The following is a 19,942-nucleotide window of genomic DNA, read 5'->3' as shown; positions in this document are numbered from 1 at the left end:
GTCTATCTCTAGTGAAAGACATGAATTCGAGGCCCATCTGAGCTATACAGTGAGTCTGAGGGTAGCCTCGGCTACACAACAAGACCCTGTTTCGAAAAATACATAAAATGAGGACCGCCGACATGGCTCTGAGGATCGCCGACATGCCTCTGAGGACCGCCGACATGGCTCTGAGGACCGCCGACATGGCTCTGAGGACCGCCGACATGCCTCTGAGGACCGCCGACATGCCTCTGAGGACCGCCGACATGGCTCAGTGGGCACAAGCACTTGCTGCATGTGTCTGAAGACCTAAGTTCACTACCCAGTTCCCATTGCAGAAGGAGAACACCGATTCTAAGTTATCTTCCAACATCCATACACTTGTTCTGGCGTACGCATGCCCGTGTATGCACACCTACCTGCATACACAGCAAAAACAATAAACACAATGGAACGAAATAAAACCCACAAAAAAGTGGCACGCCTATCTAGTGGATTATTCTTTTAAAAAAGTAGTTGCAGCCTGTGCTACATAGTGGATCAATCAATCCTGAGAACATTGAGCTGAGTGAAGGAAGCTGGTCACAGAGTGATATACTACACAATTCTGTTCATATGCTGAGAGAGAGAGAGAGAGAGAGAGAGAGAGAGAGAGAGAGAGAGAGAGAGAGAGAGAGAGGGAGAGGGGAATGGGGGGGGTGCTCAAAGCTGGGAAATATGAAGGAAATGAGGATGCTGAAGAATGTTACGTTTCTTTTCCTTTCTTTCTTTTTGTTTCTCTTTCTTTCTTTCTTTCTTTTCTTTCTTTTCTTTCTTTCTTTCTTTCTCTTTGAGACAGGGTTTCACTGTGTAGCCTTGGCTGTCCTAAACTCATTTTGTAGACCAGGCTGGCCTCGAACTCACAGCGATCCACCTGCCTCTACCTCCTGAGTGCTGGGATTAAAGGCGTGTGCCACCATGCCTGGACATGAAGTTCCTTTTTATGGTGATAAAATCTTCAAGATGGACGGTGGTGATGATTGCACAACTCTGCAAACCCCACAAACCCCACTGCATGTATGTAGTATATGGTATCTAAACTGTACCCCAATAAAGCTGTTTAAAAGAAACAGCTGATCATAAGGATGAAAAAAGAATATTTAAGAGAAGCAAGAGATAAATGAAAAGATATAGACTACTGAGAAAAAGGAACAGAGTGTTATAACTAAGAAACCTGGGCACAGGGTCAGGCATGAGAGCCCTTGCAGTTCAAATCCCCAGCACCCACATAATGAGCCAGACATGGTGCTATGCCCACTGTGACCCCAACACTATGGGAAGCAGAGACAGCAGGATCAGCTAACTTGCTAGCAGCCAGTTTAGCTTTGTGCTCAGTGAGACTCTGGGCTCAGGGAATATGGTGGAGAGCAATGAAACAGCATCCAGCACCCTCCCCTGGCTTCCACGTGTATGTGTGGGCGTACCCCCACTCCCATGTGCTCACCCCCCAGTGCTCACATACATCATGGCTATTTCACTGATATATGTTTTAGGGGTATCCAGTTTATTTCCAGAGAGTGCTTTTATCAGGCAAACTGTGGTCAGGGTGAGTATTGGTTAATAATGAGAAATGGTGATTTTCATTCTTGGATGTAGGCCTAAGCACTAAACTGTGTTATTTTTCTGAGTATTTTAATGCAGTGTTTTGAAGCTCAAGCAGCCTGTTGGTCTGTTTTTCGGCTCCATTTGTTTGTCTGGCTGGTTTGAGTTAGTGATGAGAATTCATATGGCAAGGGACATGTATGACATCAGTACTCACAGAACTGCCAAAATTCTGCCAAGTCCCAGGGACTTGCCCCAGGACTTGAAAAACCAAAATTGCAAAATAGCAAGAGTGGAGGACTTGCTGGTTGGTGTTAAGTTGGGAGGAAGTTTGTGCAAGTGCCAACGGTGACAGCATTCTGGCGAGAAGTTGTTTCATTTGATTGCAAGGACAATTTCAGTGGAGCTGAACTCCAGGCCATGGTTTGTTAGATTCTCCAGGAAGAGGGGTTCACAATTCAGATGTTGGGTGAAATGTGGGCAGGTAAAGAATGGCAGCCCACTTACCAGATGGAGGGCTGCCTGCCTCATCTTTGGGGGAGGGTCTGCTCCCTGGGGGCTGCCTCTTACTGAACAGAGGAAGGGCAGTGTCGCCTAACCAACCTGAATTTTCAAAGGAAGCTGAACATAAGGACTTTAAGATATTGAAATCTTCCTTTTAAAGTGTTGCTGTTTAACCAGATTTTAAAGATGTATTTATTAATTTTATTATATATGTGTGTATGTATGTATGTATGTATGTATGTATGTATGTATGTATGTATGTGCATGCTCCCTGTGCCTGCTATTATCTGTGGGGGCCGGAACTGGAGTCACAGGTCCTTGTGAGGCACCTCAGGTGGGAGCCAAGCCAGGTTCTCTGCAAGATTCGCAAGTGGCCCTTAACCACTGAGTCACCTCCAGGCCCTCTCATCAGAAGTTGAAATGCAATGACCTATGACAATTTATGGGAGCAACAGACACATCTTCCTGTGGAGATACACAATGATCAATAAACACATGGAAAACAATGCTAAAAATCCTTGTGTCAGGAAAGAGGAAATCAATAATACCACAGTGAGATACCACTTCATGCCCAGAAGGATGGCTACAAACAGTGAGTGTTGGTGAGGAGAGGAACTGGAGCCCTCATGGTGACGCGGAGAATGCTAGATGAAATTGAAAATATAATGACCACACAATTAACGTGTTACATCCTTGCTATCTACTTAAAGCAGTTAAAACATCTGTGCAAATGAAAAGCTGTAAATGAATTTCACTACCAGCTTTGTTGCTTTTCTATTACTATGATAAGACGCCATGACTTATAGAAGCAACGGGTTGTTTAGGCTGAGGGTATCAGATGAACCGGAGTTCCTCATGGCAGGGGAGTGGCCAGCCTTGTGTCCTGAGAGCTGAGAGCTCACAGCTTGAACTGCAAGCAGTAAACAGAGGGAGGGCACTGGGACCAGTGTGAGGCTCTGAAACCTTAAAGCCTGCCTCCAGGGACTGGGCTCCTCCATCAAGGCCACGCCTCCTAAACCTATCCAAAAGGCTCTCCCAGCTGGTTACTGAAGCATTCAAACTACCACACTCATGTACCCCGAAGTGGGAATATCTGCTGGTGAAAGATTATGCCCCATTATATGGCATATTATTTAGCACATATCAGAATAGAAAGGAGTCAAACACTGGTTCATGCTACAACATGAATAAGCCTTAAAATGCCATGTTGGGGGTGTCTGATGCTGCCTTCTAGCCTTTAAGGGTTTTTTGGTCTCATGTATACATACCACAACACAGACACAAGTTAGTAAAACAAGAAACAAAGTCTTAAAAATGACACATTAAATGAAAAGGAGCATTAAAAACTCTCATGTTATCCAGTACCACTTATGTGCAGCATATAGATGAGGCAAATTTATACAGGAGAGATCAGCACATGACCGACCTAGGGTATGGATGGCCAGGGCTGGGGATGGAAAGTGAAAACAGGGTATGAATTCCTATCTGAGATGAAGAAAATTGCCTGAAATTGACTGTGGTGATGGATGTGACTATCCCAAACCCACTGAACTGCACAATGTAAACAGGCTAATTGTATGGTACGTGACTATTTCCTCAATAAAGCCATTATAAGAGAATCCAGTGAGGGCCACACAGAGCATAGCTCCCAACTTTGGGTTTTCTGCATACGTCTAGAAGGGTTCAAGGAGTAGACTGCTTAGGGTACAGGAAAGAGAAGTGCTGTTGCCTGCTTTAAAGCTATCTTTCCATTTAGTGGCAGAGGCAGCGCTAGAGACTGTCTCTCCTGACTGCCTCCTCTTGGCTTACTGACTCTATTCACAGCCATTCAAGTGTGACTGTGAAAAGTCGACACCACAGACAGCTGGATGTGCTGTCTTCCCGTCCTCATTTTTGGCAAGGGTCTCCCCTCCCTCCGCTCAAGGCTTCTTGAGAAGAGGGTAAAATACTGTAAAGAAGGATACTCCCTAAAGGAAGAAACAAAGCCCGCACCCATCCCTCACCCCTCACCCCCCCACCCCATGGCAGCATGGGAGGGTTGTGTGCTCCAGAAAACACTTACTCTGTGTGTTTGGGATTTACTCACACTTAGCTCATCAATAGGCTGTTTGCGCAACAACCATTCGATGTCCAAGAAACCCTGTGGGCCTCATAAGGATTTTAAAAAAGAAAAAAAATTTTTTATTTGATCCAGAGAACTGAACTTTGTCAAGAGCAAATGGAACTCAGATATCAAAAGGTCTGAGTTCAGTTTTCACTGAAGACAAAGGGTGAGTAGATTGTGAACTGAGCCAAATGCGTTCTCCCACCCTTAATTTACAGTACATTATTTTGGCAGACTCTACAATTCTCAAAGTTGGTGTTCTTTTCCCATTCCTCTCTAGGGTGTAACCATAAGCCTATCTTTTAGTTAAGTTTTTTAAAAAGGCTATATTACATCAACTTGTGAGGACCTCACTCATCATTACTTCTAGAACTATCAATTTTATTAGAAAACAGGAAACATGGAAACGTTTTTTAAAAATCTCCTCAGATGCTGTATTTTCATTTGCTCTACGCAACTATTTCATTTTCACAGTCTTTTCAGGTGGGAGTTTATTGAAGACGTTTTGTCATAGCCAGCATCTCAGTACATGGTCAGGATATTAACTGGTTATCAACTCGAACCCTGAAGCGTCACTATTGGAATTCTTAGATTTGGAAGATGCAAAAATTTCTCATTCTGCTTCTCAAAAAGAAAGGCAGAATGAGGGGTACTTATATTTTCTTTGACAGCAATGGAGATTGAACTCAGGGCCTTGTGCGCACAAGGCAGATACTCTACGCTGAGCTAAATCTCAGTCCTTTCCTTACCAAACCAGTGTCTATGTATGCATGTATGCATAAATTCAACTGCACAAATGATTACTTAAGTGATTCAGTAAGGAGTCTTGATTGCAAGTGACAGAAAACCTGTGGTATGAAATGACTTAAAAACAAAAGAAAATTTTTGGCTGACACCTGAAAGGTGCAATGGGAGAAGTGATCCAAGGCCCAGCAAGATTAGGTTGTCATGAGGTCTGTTTCTCTCCTTGGCCTTGCTTCCTTCTGCTTGCTGCCTTGCTACCATTGGAAGGTTGCGTGCAGAGCCAGCAGCTCATCAGTATTGCCCGTGCTGTTGCCTGGAGGTGAGGCAAGGTCCCATCCCAGCCTAACCATGCAAACCTTTCTGTGTTGCCCTCGTTCCTGAACAATTTCTCTGCCCATTATTATCGTTTTGTGTCTGGGTTCAAATGTCTCAGCTGGACCACACAGCCTGGAAACTAAGGAGGGAGGGCAGGAGTGACATGGGGCCCCAATGGATAGAAAGCGTGGTTAGCAGAATGAATGGTGGGCGGCCAACACAGCAGGCTACAAAACACACACTTGGACTCTTAGGACTTGCTTTCTGTTAGTTTTCTAGAACCTTCATTATAAATTGTCACAAAGTGGTGGCTCAAAACCCAGAAACGTACTGTCCCAAAGGTCTAGAATCTGGACTTGTAAGAGCAAGGTGTCCACAAGGTCATTCAATTTTTTTTTCCCTTGAGGGATAATCGGTTCATACTTCTCTCTTGGCTTGGTGTGGCTTTCTGGCACTTTCTGTGCTTGGCTTGCAGATGCCTGACTCTGATCGCTCCCTTCGTGTTCACATGGCATTCTGTTTGCACCATGTGTCCAGATTAATCATTTTTAAACAAGGACATTAGTCATATCAGAGTAGGAACCTGTCTGTTTTGATATAATGCCATTTTAATTAATCATATGTCCAAGTAAGATCAGAGGAGCTGGGAATAATCTATAATTGTGTGTGTGTGTGTGTGTGTGTGTGTGTGTGTGTGTACAATTCAATTTAGAATGCTTTCATGCACTTATTGTTTTTACTTGCATCTAAGACCCGTCTGACCTGCATCCAAATGCTACAACCTGTTGCCTCCCTCTTTCCGCTGAATAGGCTTGAAGTTGGCATGAGGCCACTTTAAGGATCCCTTACCCAGAAACCTGGTAGTTTTGTGTGTGGGAGCTAGGAAGATCCTAATGCCAGCGTGTACACTGTAATTTTCATCTCGTATGAGCTCAGTGACTTTGGACAATGAACTTGAGTTCTGAAAACCCCAGTCTTCTAAACCGGTGAAAGGAGTACAAACAGTCGCTTGGTTCATCAGGTTGTGGTGGGCCGGACAGTTCGTGTCAAGCATGTCTACCTACAAAGATGTGCGGTCTGCCGAACCAGGAAAATCACACTTTAACCCTTCTTCTTCTCATCCTCCGTCAGCATTCTCAGAGTCTCTTTCCCGGGGTTTACAGAATACTATGAAGGAGGCTTTGCTCTCTTGCAAAGAGTAACTCAAGTCTAGTTCAGGGACTGCCCAGAGCTTCTCTCTGCCCGCTCTAAAGCCAAAGCCAGCTCCTGTCTCTTAGCTATAAGACTGTGAATTGTCTGCTGCTTTTTGGTTTCACTTACAACTATGGTACTTCCAGTTTTGTCTCTTGTTATTCTTTTGGGCGTGGGCTGGAGCCAGTCGCTTTGTTTACAGTCTCTCTCTTTTTTGGCTCCATAAACTCGAGGAAATGAACAGACAGGCTGTATCACACACATTTCCGCCCCCTAGCTTGTCTAGGGGCTAACTCAACACTAAGACTTTCAGTCCCTGACGACAACAGAACCTATTTGACACAGGTATGTTAGGACTTGACCAAGGTCAGCGCAGGAGGGGGCACATATCAGCTTTTAAAACTGTGCTCACTTTCATTTAGTGCCAGGTGTTGTTCCAAGTACTCGGGACATAACAATGAACAAGAGAGCCACTGTCCCTGCTCCTGAGAAGTGTGCAATCTGGGGACATTCATTTCTGCAGCAAGCATGTGAGGAGGACTTACTAAATGTCAGCTGTTGCTCATTTTTAAACAACAGCAAGAACTCCTGCATTGATGGCCACTGTTTGTGTGTAGACAGAGAAAAGGGACAAAGTAAACTCTAAAAAGATAAACTCATGTGGGAAATGGCAGACACTGTGGAGGAAAACAGCAGCCACAGGGGGGCTGGATGTGTCACAGGGGGGTTACAGCTTTAAGTAGGTTCCATTGAGGGGCTGATGCTTGAGGAAGGGACTGTGTGCATCCAGGATAGCGAAGGGCAGCTGAGGTGGAATAAAGTGAGCTACCCGTGACCTGTGGCCAGGCAGAGTTTTCACCCTGAATAAAATGGGAGTGTCTTAGTTTCTTTTCCTGTTGCAGTGATAAAAATCTTCTAACAAAAGGAATTTTAGGGGCAAGCCTTTTTGGCTTACAGTTCCAGGTTATAGTTCACCGAGGCAGGGGGCTGGTGACACAGGAGAGCAGAGCGATGGATTCATGCTAGGCTTCTGCTCCTTTCCACTGGTTGACAGAGTCTAGGATCCTCTTCCTAGGGAGTGGTTCCACCCACAAGTAAAATGGGTCTTCTCATGTTAACACAAACAGGACAACCCTCCCAGACAGAACTACCCTAGGCGGAGGTGTTCGGTGGTGTTTACTGTAGTCAACCTGGCATTCTATTTGGAGAATGTTTTTGTTTGCGTATTGGGTCAGGAGCTAGGTTTGGAAGCTTTAACGTTGAAGGACCCAGTAGTTAACCAAGTGAAGTGAGTATCAAGTTTTGGAGCTGTTTGGAAAAATTATTTGCGGGGACATCTTTAAGGTCTCCTCAGCAAGTTATATCCGGATCCAGCCAGTGTCTCCAGAACCCTAATATAGATTCTTGCAGAGCTGGCCGTGACTTTCTCATCTTAGCTGACCTGAAGGCTGGAACAAACTCGAGAAATATGTAGCCTCCTTAGCTGGCAAAACTCTTCTCCTTCCTCTTAAGGTGCGGGGGAGAAGGAGAAATGCTGACAAGCAGCTACACTGCCTTTCCCTAACTGGTTGCACTAGGCACCACCCTCTCCAAGCAACAGCTCAAAGGGTTTTGGAATTCTGAAAATCGACCACGCCCCCTCCGCCGAAGGGGCGGGGCCCATAACTGGGCGGAGTCTCTGCGTGAGCACGCCACAGAGAGGGGCGTGGCCTGGCCCCATGCGCGCGCCTTGCCGCGGGTGATCAGCTGGTCTGCGCTCCCCTGACGTGGGCTGGGGCACGTCACCGCCGAATGGCAGCCTCCAGAAAGCCACCGCGAGTAAGGTGAGGGCACTGTGCCGGCTGGCCGGCGTCCGGGAGCGCGAGCTGCACACCCGGGAGGGTAGGGAAGAGAGGGCGAGGAGCGGCGGGCTGTCGGGGGATGGCCACTACTGGCGGAAGCTTCCTGAGCGGGAACCGGGGACCGATCGGTGCAGCCCGGCAGGACTCAGCTCGCTTCCGGCGTGGCTGCGGGCACCTCCGGGCGGCCAGAGTCTGTCTCCGGTCCAGTGTTCCTGGGAACTGCCGCGCCGGGCCGGGGCGGACGGCGATCTTCACCAACCCCGACTCTTAGGGAAGGCCCTGCTGTTGCAGGAAGTTGGTCCCTCTTGGAACCACCTCGGGTACCCAAAGATGGTTTTGTCCCTGCCCTCTCACCCTTCCTCCACGGCGGCAATATAAAGTTACAACCCTGACCGTTCTGATGTCTGCATTTTACGTCTTGATACAACCCCTCCAAAGAGACAGTCAACCTTGGGGCCCTCCCCACCAAAATGGTCTCATGGGCTTTTCAGGAAATAGATTGGTATAACCTTCCGGAAAAATCCCACCAGGAGCCTGCTCTGGCTTCTCCTTGGACCCGATACAGGAAGTGAGAAGATAATTCTCAGACTCATGTTGAACATGTTTTACTTTATTTTCCTCCAACAGCCAGGCACACTTAGCTATTTAAAGTGGGAGACGATAGGTACGCAAAACCAGAATAGAACACCGTGGCGATCCACAGAGGCTTACCCATCCTCTAAGACCAGTTGAGGCTTGAATGAACAGACCAGGCACCGCAGTCCTCCTTATTTGTGGAATTTCGACCATATTATGCTTGTTTGGGTGAATGGACAGATCTGAAGCCTTCCCTGACCTGAACTTGGTCTCGTGACAGCTTGCTAAGTGGGACCAGAAATTCATATGTGTCCCCGTGGAAGGATGTAGGTAACTGTCCACGTGGATAGATCTTTCTGGAAGTTTTCTGCTGGGACTAAGGTCAGGCAGTTGATAATGATGTAATGCCAATGGCTGAGAGGAAGCTTTGAGGACCATACCGTAGTCATTGCTGGACCCGTAGAGTCACAGGATTTGGGGAAGGGGTGGCTTTGAACATCAGTTGGTGGGCCGAGAGAGGGAGGCCTTTTGTTCCAGGTGCCTTCCTGAGTGGTAGAATTCCAAGTGCCACCCAGTGTACACATGAGGACTCCCTTCACGGTAGAAGGAGGTAAAACAGAGGCGGGTGGGACATTAGTGAAGCTAGAGACGGAAGGACCAGTGCCGACACCCGACTTGTCTGGCCGTGGTCACTTGTGGCTCCACTTCGTTCAGCTCTTGCCTGGGCCGCCTTTTCCCCCATGGCAAGTGATTAGAGTTCTAGGCTGACAGTCACAAAGAAAGGGCCTGACGTCACGTTTGGAGCTGAAGTCTTCTTAGATCTTATTCTTGCCGGACAGACTATATTGTCAATGTTATCTGAGCTAGTTGTTATGACCTGAGGAGTGGTGTTAACCAAGCCTGCATCCGTGATGTGTGCATCAGTCATAGGCACTTATTCTGAACCCTTGGACTGAAATGCATAAGGGGAGTCTCAGAGTACCAAGAAGGCCATCAAATCAGGAGGGGTGGGTTCTGAGTAGTGGAGGTCAACTTTCCTACCATAAGAGTTTGTCCTGTTTATCTCATTTCTTTTTCCGAGACAGGGTTACTCTGTGTAGCCTTGGCTGTCCTGGACTCACTTCGTAGACCAGGCTGGCCTTGAACTCACAGAGATCCACCTGCCTCTGCCTCCTGAGGTAAAATTTTTTTTTTTAGATTTATTTATTTTTAATTTTGTGTCTGTATATGCTTGCATGAGTTTTATGTGCATCACATTGCCTGCAGGAGCCCTTGGAGGTCAGAAGAGGGCACTGGGTCTCCTGGAAGGGAAATTGCACTAGTTGTGAGCTGCCATGTCCGGCCTCTGCCAAGAGCAGCAGGTGCTTTGGACTGAGCCGCCTGCTCAGGTCCTTTCTCCCCACCCCGGCTCCCACTCTGCTCTGTCCTCAGCAGTCCTCAGTCCTCAGTCCTCAGTCCCCCGGTTCTGCATTCCCTGCAGCCCTTGGCAACCTCATTGTGGTCATTCATGTAGGTAGAATCATATGGTATGTGTGTGTGTGTGTTACAGTTTTCCCCTTAGCATAATTTTGTCTCCTCCCCCTTCCCTTTTTGTTTTTTTAAACAGTACTGGGGATTGAATTCAGTACTTTTTTTTTTTTTTTTGGTTTTTCGAGACAAGGTTTCTCTGTGATAGCTTTGGCTGTCCTAGACTCACTTTGTAGACCAGGCTGGCCTCGAACTCACAGCGATCCACCTGCCTCTGCCTCCCAAGTGCTGGGATTAAAGGCGTGCGCCACCACGCCCGGCCTGAATTCAGTACTTTTTATGCACATTGCATGCTAGGCAAGTGCTTTTACCCTGAGCTACACCGTAGCCCTGTGAACAAGTTTTTAGTGAAGCTATGTTTTCAGTTTTCTTGAGTATATACCTAGGAGTGGAATTATGCTGCTTGAATAACTATTTAAAGTCTTAAAGGAATGGTCACATTGTTTTCCTATGTGTCCACTAGCAACACCTGGCAACCATTCTAACCTTTCTAACCTTCTACATCCACATTCATTACTTGTTACTGTTTGTGTTTTTGGTTGTCTTCTTTTTAAAAAAATAGAAGGTAGGAGTGGTGGCCCACACCTTTAATCCCAGCACTCAGGATGTAGAGACAGTTGGATCTCTTGAGTTCAAGACTAGTCTAGTCTACATATTGAGTTCCAGGCTAGTCAGTTACATAGCGAAACCCTGTCTCAGACAAACACGTTTTATGTGTGTGCCTGTGCGCGTTTGCGCCTAAGTGTGTGTATATGCTGGAGCTGGCAGAGCCCTAAGGCATGTGTGTTGGGCCCTCAGAACTAACTAGAGTTCTAGGCAGTGCTGAACCTCTGAAGTGCTCAGACTGAACCTGGGTCCGGTCCTCTGCACGAGCAATAAGTACTCAAAAAGCTGAGCCATCTTCAGCCCTTTATTATCACCTGCCCAGTGGGTGAGAATATCCTTGTAGCCTTTTTCCTTTCTTCAGTGCAGGGGGCGGAGCCAGGAGCCAGGGCCTGAAGCCTGCTGGGAGAGCCACTTGCGGTTCCCTGAGCTATGGCCCCACCCACCATTGTCCTGCAGACTAGTGATGCTGAACGATACTGAGCATTGGTTCCTCCCCGCCCCACTTGTTATTTATTTATTTTTTAAAATATAGAATTGCATGCTTAAGTCTTGGATGGACCCAGAATCATGGCAGTCCCCCTGCCTCAGCCTCTGAGTGTCGGGATTTCGTGTGTTCAGCGTCTTGTATATCTTTGACCATTTGAAGAGGTGACAGCAAGGGTACAGACTAGAATTAATTTTTATATACTATGGCTTTGGTGAGCTCAGTTACGCTAGTATTTTTGTGAATTCTTTAGGTTTTTGTCCATTCGAAGCGATGCCATTGCAAATAGAACTTTACTTATTTTCTGATCTGGATGCGTTTGTTTCATTTTCTTGTCTGAATACCCCAGACAGAACCACAGATGCAGTGCGGAGAGTGGGGCGCTCTGTCTTGCTCCTCCCTCAGCATAGGGATTTCATTTCACAGCATTCAGTTTTCAAATATTTTGTAGTTCTAGTTGTTAGGTTGGGGAATTACAAAAAAAAAAATCACATTTCTTTGTCCCTGTGTGCACGCATACCACAGTGAACATAAGGAGATGTGGCCCTGCAGATTGACCTCAGCTGATCAAGTTTAGCTCCTTGAAGTGTCATTGTCCCCAGGCTGAGAATTTCTCTTTCTAGTTTTCTGAAAATTTTTTTCCCCCGAGACAGGGTTTTCCTGTGTAGCCTTGGCTGTCCTGGACTCACTTTGTAGACCAGGCTGGCTTCGAACGCACAGATCCACCTGCTCTGCCTCCCAAGTACTGGGATCAAAGGCGTGCGCCACCACGCCTGGCTTGCTGAGTACTTTTATCATCAATGGGTCAAATGAGTTTTCCATGCCTTGAGATGTTGATTTTGCTCTTTATTCTATTGGTCTGGTGTCTTACATTAAATTTCCCATGTTGATCCGGCCTTGTATTCCTGGCATAGAAGAAATGTTTGCTCCTTTTTGTGCTGTTGCTGCATTCTGCGGAGGTCATATGCTCTAGCATCTGTGAGATACTTGGCATGCCTTCCTTTGGATAGCGAACTCAAGGCCTCTTGTACCCCAAAGCCTGGTAGAGGCTCCCTGGCCCTTGTATTTGCTATATTCCTTTTCTGGAATGTTCTTCCTCTAGAATTGAATGTGACTAGCATCTTCACTACCACCACCACCATCACCACCACCACCTCCTCCTTTTATTCCTCCTCCTCCCGCCTCCTCCTCCCCTGCCTCCTCTTCCTCCTCCTCCTCCCCCGCCTCCCCGCCTCCTCCTCCTTTTTGTTTAGGTTTTTTGAGACAGGGTCTCTCTGTGTAGCTTTGGCTGTCCTGGAGTCGCTTTGTAGACCAGGCTGTCCTTGAACTCACAGCAATCCGCCTGCTTCTGCCTCTTGAGTGCTGGGATTAAAGGTGTGTGCCACTACACCCGGCTCTTTTTTTTTTTTTTTAATTTATAAAGATCACTTTTTGCTAAAATGGTAGACACCATCAGAAAGACTGCCCGTGGCTGCCTCACAGAGACCCAGCCTCCTCCTTATCTCCTGGACACCATTTCCCCTTTGCCCTACCTTCCTTTTTTCTCTTTGTACAACAGTTTCTGTGGCTTTCTTTCCCCCTGTCCTGTCTCCCCTGCTCCGTCTCATAAGCAGGTCAGGTGTTTTATCCACCTAGTGTCCACACTAAGATCTAGATATGGGAAGGTTCTCAGCCGATACTTGTGTGAGCGTGATAGAGAATTCTCACTCTCCGGTACCATGGGGCTTGCCTAGGGTGCCCGTGAGCTTATCCTGGCACGATACCAGATCCATGTGGAGGACTTTATGCCTGGGATCCAGGCTCCCTATAGAGAGGGAAGAACTTGTGTGCAGATTTGCCTAAGAAGTTAATGCTTGTATGAACCAGGCATAGCTTTTCATATACAGTTTCTGGTCAAGATAAGCTCCCCCCCCTTTGAGATAGGTGTTCACTTTGTAGCCCAGGATGGGCTCAAACTCTCCCCTCCTGCTTCTTAGGTGTGTGCCATACATCTGGTTAAGCTTAGCTTCAATTCCTTGAGACAGGTTCTCGTGTACCCTAGAACTAAGCAGAGTAGGATAACTTTGAACTCCAGACTTTATCTCCCAAGTGCTATGATGTTGAGCATGTGCTACCGGCCTCATTTATGCTGTGCCAGAGATGGAACCCATGGCTTTCTGTGTGTTGGTCAAGAATTCTGTCAACTGAACTACATCCCCAGTGAGTCACCAATAGGCAGAAGCAGCAGAGCCAACAAACACAAGAGTTGTTATCTGGGGTGCAAAGTCTGAATTAAGTGTCTAAAGTGACCATTCTGCTAGGAGGAGAAACTGAAACCAGAGTGAAGGGAGAGGGTGCCACAGAAAGTGCAGTAGGACTAAGGAGAACCTTGAGCAAGTGAAAAAATCTAGTCATTGAGAACAGCTACGGAAAACAAATCTTAGTCTAGTGATGGGATTAGATGTCATCCAAGAGAATTCATGAATTGAGGGATGAGCTGGGGAGGTCTGGCCTCTGTGGAGATGTGTGACAGTGGCAGTGTGACAAGTCCCATGGGGAAGTGCTCCCTGCTGAGTCCCATGGGGAAGTGCTCCCTGCTGAGGGGTGTGTGGAGTTGGTGGGTGGTTATCTGAAACCCATGTGCCATCACTGGTTCCCCGGGTGAGAGTTCTCTGACTCACACAGGAAGGCTACTCAGCCAAGTTGAGGCCTCCTTCACTAGTCTCGCCACGTTTCCTGGGGACAAAGTCTGCAGCACTCTGCTCTTTCTCTTTAAGGGCAAATCACCAGGATTTTCAGCTGAGAAATTTAAGAATAATTGAACCTAACGAGGTGACACCCTCAGGAGACAAGAGTGTGGAACCAGGTAACAGTAATTTTGCTTATAAATTAGATGGAATAGCCTAAGAGTTCCTGTCCCAACCTCAAGGTGACTGTAAGGAGGATAAGGGATTTGTAATTGATTGTGGCTAAGATGAGGACCTGAGAATAAAAATCACAGTGTCCTCTGGGTGATCAGTTACTGTTTTTATATATTTACCACTTAAATCTATTGTATTTGTTTATTGTGTGTGTGTATGAGTGTACATGTCATGGCTCATGGTGGCCAGGGGGCAACTTGTGGGAATTGGCTTTCTCCATCCACCCTGTGGGTCCTGGGGCTTGGTGGGCCATCTTGTGGACCTTAGTATTGTTGTTGTTGTTAGTAAACCAGACAATTAGACTCTTCATGTTCTTCCTGGGGTGGGTGGTGATGGCGGTGGGTGGTGATGGTGGTGGGTGGAGATGGCGGTGGGTGGTGATGACGGTGGGTGGAGGTGGCGGTGGGTGGTGATGGTGGTGGGTGGAGATGGTGGTGGGTAGTGATGGTGGTGGGTGGAGATGGCGGTGGGTGGAGGTGGCGGTGGGTGGAGATGGCGGTGGGTGGAGGTGGCGGTGGGTAGTGATGGCGGTGGGTGGAGATGGCGGTGGGTGGAGGTGGCGGTGGGTGGAGATGGCGGTGGGTGGTGATGGCGGTGGGTGGTGATGGCGGTGGGTGGAGGTGGCGGTGGGTGGTGGTGGCGGTGGGTGGAGGTGGCGGTGGGTAGTGATGGCGGTGGGTGGAGATGGCGGTGGGTGGAGGTGGCGGTGGGTGGAGATGGCGGTGGGTGGTGATGGCGGTGGGTGGTGATGGCGGTGGGTGGAGGTGGCGGTGGGTGGTGGTGGCGGTGGGTGGAGGTGGCGGTGGGTGGAGATGGCGGTGGGTGGTGGTGGCGGTGGGTGGAGGTGGCGGTGGGTGGAGATGGCGGTGGGTGGTGGTGGCGGTGGGTGGTGGTGGCGGTGGGTGGAGGTGGCGGTGGGTGGAGATGGCGGTGGGTGGTGGTGGCGGTGGGTGGTGATGGCGGTGGTGGAGGTGGCGGTGGGTGGTGGTGGCGGTGGGTGGAGGTGGCGGTGGGTGGAGGTGGCGGTGGGTGGAGATGGCGGTGGGTGGAGGTGGCGGTGGGTGGAGATGGCGGTGGGTAGTGATGGCGGTGGCTGGAGATTGTTGTTGGAATGCCTTCAGGTTCTTCTAGTAGTACCAACCTTTACCACTAATATAGTCCCTTGGATTTCATCTTAGATTTCAGCCTTTTGTCAGATTCTCACGTGAGAAGGTAGTACTGTGCTGTATAAATTGAGTATGCAATTAAGAAAAAAAATTTTTTTAAAAAAAAATTCTCAAGATGAACCCTGTTTCTCAGAACTTGGTAATTATTCATCCAGTGGTTGCTAGAAAGTTCCTGCCTTAGGGAAGCCTGCTGTGGCTGCTGTAGGAGAACTGCAGCCCGCCCTCCATCCTGAAGTAGCTGTGTGGCCACCGCTGTCTGAGCACCGATGGGAAGAGGGATGTTATTGTGCGCAGTTCTGCATCTAAAATGCAGATCATCCAGATCATGTGGAGCCATATTAGGAAAAAGAGAGGAATTTTAATCCAGGAACATGGCTGTTCTGGAAAGGGATCATATCCAAAGATCTTTTAGGGCAATGTGATCTAGCTGGAATGCAGACATTTCCTGGATTACAGGCACACTGTTAGTATACCCCTTTAATCCTAAACAATGAAGGCAAGGTTAGTTTGTAGAAGGAAGCTGCCATGTTTGAAAGTGATGTCTGATTGAGGGGCAGACAAAGTGATGAATCAGAGAAAAATTTGACAGAATGAGTCAGAGATAGGATGTACCCAACTCTCAGGAGAACAGCACAGGAAAGAGAGGCTACTTAAGAGCTGGGGGTAGGAGTAGGGTGGAGGGGGAGTTAGTTCTTTTACCGAGACTGAGAGTTTCTTACTGGGATAGTTTTACAGAGACAGGTTGCAGAGAGAACAAGCTAGAGACAGGTAAAGACAGAACGAGCCTGAGAAGAAGGAGCCAGAAGATTAGAACATGTTGCCCTAATTAGTTTGAGGCCAGGCAGAACAGTTCAGTCAGAAGCCAAGAGAAGCCAGTTCGAATCACTCAAGCTTGGAGAGGAGTGGAGGCCAGAGCAGCTGAGTTGACCCAGCTAGTGAGAGTTCAGAAAGAGCTAAAGAAGGCGTGGGAATGGCTCCCATCTCATCCCTTCATCTGAGGAAATAAAAACATTTACAGAGAAAAGAAGTAGGAAAAAGAGGGAGGAGAGGATGAAGGATTGAAACAATCATGTGTATATAAATATATAAAGGAGGTAGAGTCCCCGGGAGCTCAGGTGGCAGACGCCAGCTTGAGAGCAGAACCCCGGGACTGGTTCTGCTGTTGGAGTCTCCTTTATTAAGTCCCCTGGGAATGCTAGCAATGGAGCATAGACTGGAGGACCGCATAGACCTTGGGTTCTGGCTCTTACTGGTTTAACTGACTCAGGCAACTCCCTAATGCTTCCAACTCCTGTTCTTTTAAGTGGGAATAATTAAAATTTCCTTGGAAGAATCACGGTGAGAATCAGGCACTAGTGTGTGTGAAGCCCTCTGCCGTCTCGGCCGTGTAGGCGAGACACAGTGCTGTCAGGAGATCCGAGGTTTTCAAGAGCATCCGGCATGCCCTAGGATGCTGAAGTCGGAGGATATCAGCCCCTCTGTTCTTATAACGGGATGGGCGGAGTCCCAGCCGGAGCTGCAGGTCCAGGTTCATGTATTTTTTGTGCTTTCACACGTGTCATGTTTAGTGCCAGCCACCCAGTGAGGGAAGTGGGCTGTGCCTTCAGTGTGAGCAGGGAAAAGCTGTGATAAAGGCTTCGGGTCTGAGAACTTACTTGATATGCAAGAGTCTTTTCAATGAGTCATTCTCTGTAAGGCATACTTTAGACATACCTGGCAGTGTAGGCTAGGGTTACATCATGGCCACTCTGTTGCTTTTGGCTTTCGACTTCCCTGCACACTGCTCAGCTCTTGGCTGCTGCTAACATTTCTAAAAAAATAAAAGGATGTGGCGTGCGATGCTATAATATAGCATCTTCTAAGTTCCTCACTTTTCATTTCACTGTTGTGTGGCTTTTTCTGAAAAGATCATAGACACAACATTGTGATATTCAGCCATCTGAATATGCGTAGTTATGCACGGGTATAAAAATGACGGGTTCTTGTTTTAGTGAGAAGCAGGGTGCACACTTGTCCCACCACTTGCCCGTTGCGTTTCTTCTTAGTTTATTCTACATCAGACTCTAATCACTGCAGATACTCATGAAACACTTAACTATGTACTGTGTACTCTTAATGCTGCTCATAGAGCAACTAGCTTTCACTAAAGCTACCCTTTGAGGCTGACAGCCATGACTGTCCCCTCCTTGCTGCCTTTCCTCCTGCTCCCACCTTAGTCCTGGGGTGCAGAATTGTGCCAGTTTTGGCCTTCAGCCTCACTTCTTGAGCCTTCAGTCACTTTCGTAGACTATTTTTTCATGACTATGTCTGTTGAGCCATCTTTCCTCTTGTACTTACTCAGTGGTAGTCTTTGGCTGAGCTATTTCTGCTTCTACAAGCCCCTGACTTGAGCCATTGTCTGATGTGTGGTCTTTACAGTCACTGTTGCTGCCAACTGCCCCTTATCACATCTGTTGACTGTACTTTAGGGCATTTTCCATCAGATGACAAAAGTTGCCACATTTGACCCAAAACAACAGCCAATGTGAGGAGCCTGAAGGATAGGAAGACAGGAAGGGGGGATGTTGAGAGTAGTGATGGGGGCCAAAGATACTATGGATGGAAGTGAATTCACATTTGTAAGAATTTGATGATGAGGCCTGACGTACCAATCAAAGAGAGAGATGTAGTGATGACGCAGGAATATGATGCAGGCCAGGGCGTGGCTGCGAGGGCACAGGGTATAGTGAGTAGGAAGCTGAAGATGACTTTGACAAACCTACTCAGTCTCCATTGTTTTCAGTTCATAGCTGAGGTGTTGATGGTTGTTGTTGACTATGTTAAATTTGTTCACGAAGTTAGTAAGTGCCAGTGTTGGTACATTTGATCTGTACTGGAAACACCCAGTTGGTGCCAACAAAATCCTTAAGTTGGAATGTACCTAAATTAGATGCCAAAATATGTAAGAAAATTAATGATCCTGAAAGAAGTATGGTGGACTGTCAGGTATTTGATGTTTAAAATTTTGTATGCCAGGCTGCACTTCAGACTAAGTTGGAAGTTCCCCAGGTACTTCTAATGTGCAGACAAGGGTGAATCAGTACTCCGAAAGAGGCCTGCTGTGGAAGTGTCACCCTGGGTGGGGTTGGTGCCTGCCTGTAAGTCCTAGCTGCATAGAAAGCTGCAGTGGGGGGGAGCTGTAGAGTTCAAGAGGACTGGACTAGCATAGGCAACAGAGTGAGACACCAGCCCATTGACTGCTGCGCAGTGGTGTTTAATTTGCTCTAGAATATAGTTTAGAAGCATAATAGATCTGTTCTAAAACTCAGGGAGGTATCTCAGCCATGTTTTCAGGTGAGTTCACAATGGGTTTTCCTTTGGACCCTGTGGAGGTGTTAACATAGGAATTGAGGAGTTTGATTTTTAGGGAGTGGAACAGTGCTGTGTATGAGCCTAGTGCCTCATGGTGCTGGGCAAGTGTTTAATACTGAGCTATCTTCAGTTCTAAGACAAATTGATAGTAATGCAGATACTACTTGTGTTTGTGTGTTTGTGGTCCTGGGAATGGATGCTAGAGCCCAGTGCATATAGGCAAGCACCCCACCACCCAGCTGCATCCACAGCCTTCATTTTCTTTCTACTTTGAAGTAGGGTATTACTAATTTGTCCAAACTGGCAGAAACCTGTGATCCTTTGGCCTTAATTCTCCTAAGTAGTTAGAGTTACAGGCCTGGGCCACCAGACTTGGCTTCAGATCTGTTTCTCTGAGACATGATCTGACAGAGGCTGAGTCGGCGAGAGAGCAGGAGAGGATGCCCCTGACGACAGTGTATGTAAGGAGCAGGGACACGACCAAGCGATCGGTAGAGTGGAGTCTATGATTCTTCCTTTGAGTAATTCTGCCTTGAGATTCCTCAGAGTTGTAAGTCCAGTTGATAAAGTTGTCCCTATGCTGGTAAGGAACAAGTCAGATTTTGACTGAGTCACACAACCAGTATGAGGTACATCATAGGGAAATATATTGAGGTCATCTTAAGAACTGAAGTTTGCAAACCCAAGGTGCTGGTGGTGATGAAGAGAGAGACACAAACTGCAACAGTTAGGATGTTTTATAGCCCCTGATGTAGCTGCCTCCTTGGAACTTCCCACTATGGATAACTTTGTGCATCAGGTTATTTCTGGATAATATATAAGATCTTTCATCACTTGTTTAAAATGAGTTGCAAAATCTCAAACACCGACAATATCTACTGCTGGCAAAGATATGGAGCAACAGGAACTCTTGTTGGTTGTAGATGAAGCATCATGGCCCAGCCACTTTTGGAAGCAGTTTGACAGTTATTAAATGCTAATAAATGCTTGTCATATTAATTGAGCTATCACATTCTTTTGTCTTTACCCAGATAAGTTGAAATAGTATATTCACACAAAAGTCCTGCACA

At 47.2% G+C, this 19,942-nt stretch overlaps 1 protein-coding gene across 1 annotated transcript in view; it reads left to right on the top strand.

Moving 5' to 3' along the window:
- Positions 1-8,084: 8,084 nt before the first annotated feature.
- Xpnpep1 (X-prolyl aminopeptidase 1) overlaps positions 8,085-19,942 on the top strand; it is a 51,709-nt gene continuing 39,851 nt past the window's right edge. The window contains exons 1-2 of the mRNA XM_051146766.1: positions 8,085-8,244; positions 14,212-14,300. Coding sequence (XP_051002723.1) covers positions 8,213-8,244; positions 14,212-14,300 — 121 coding nt within the window. The 5' untranslated portion in view covers positions 8,085-8,212. The remainder of the gene's footprint in view (positions 8,245-14,211; positions 14,301-19,942) is intronic.

The sequence above is a fragment of the Acomys russatus genome, chromosome 5 (genome assembly GCF_903995435.1).
Source record: "Acomys russatus chromosome 5, mAcoRus1.1, whole genome shotgun sequence".
NCBI lineage: Eukaryota > Metazoa > Chordata > Mammalia > Rodentia > Muridae > Acomys > Acomys russatus.
Note: the sequence above shows the minus strand (reverse complement) of the source record. Positions and strands in the feature narration are given on the sequence as shown.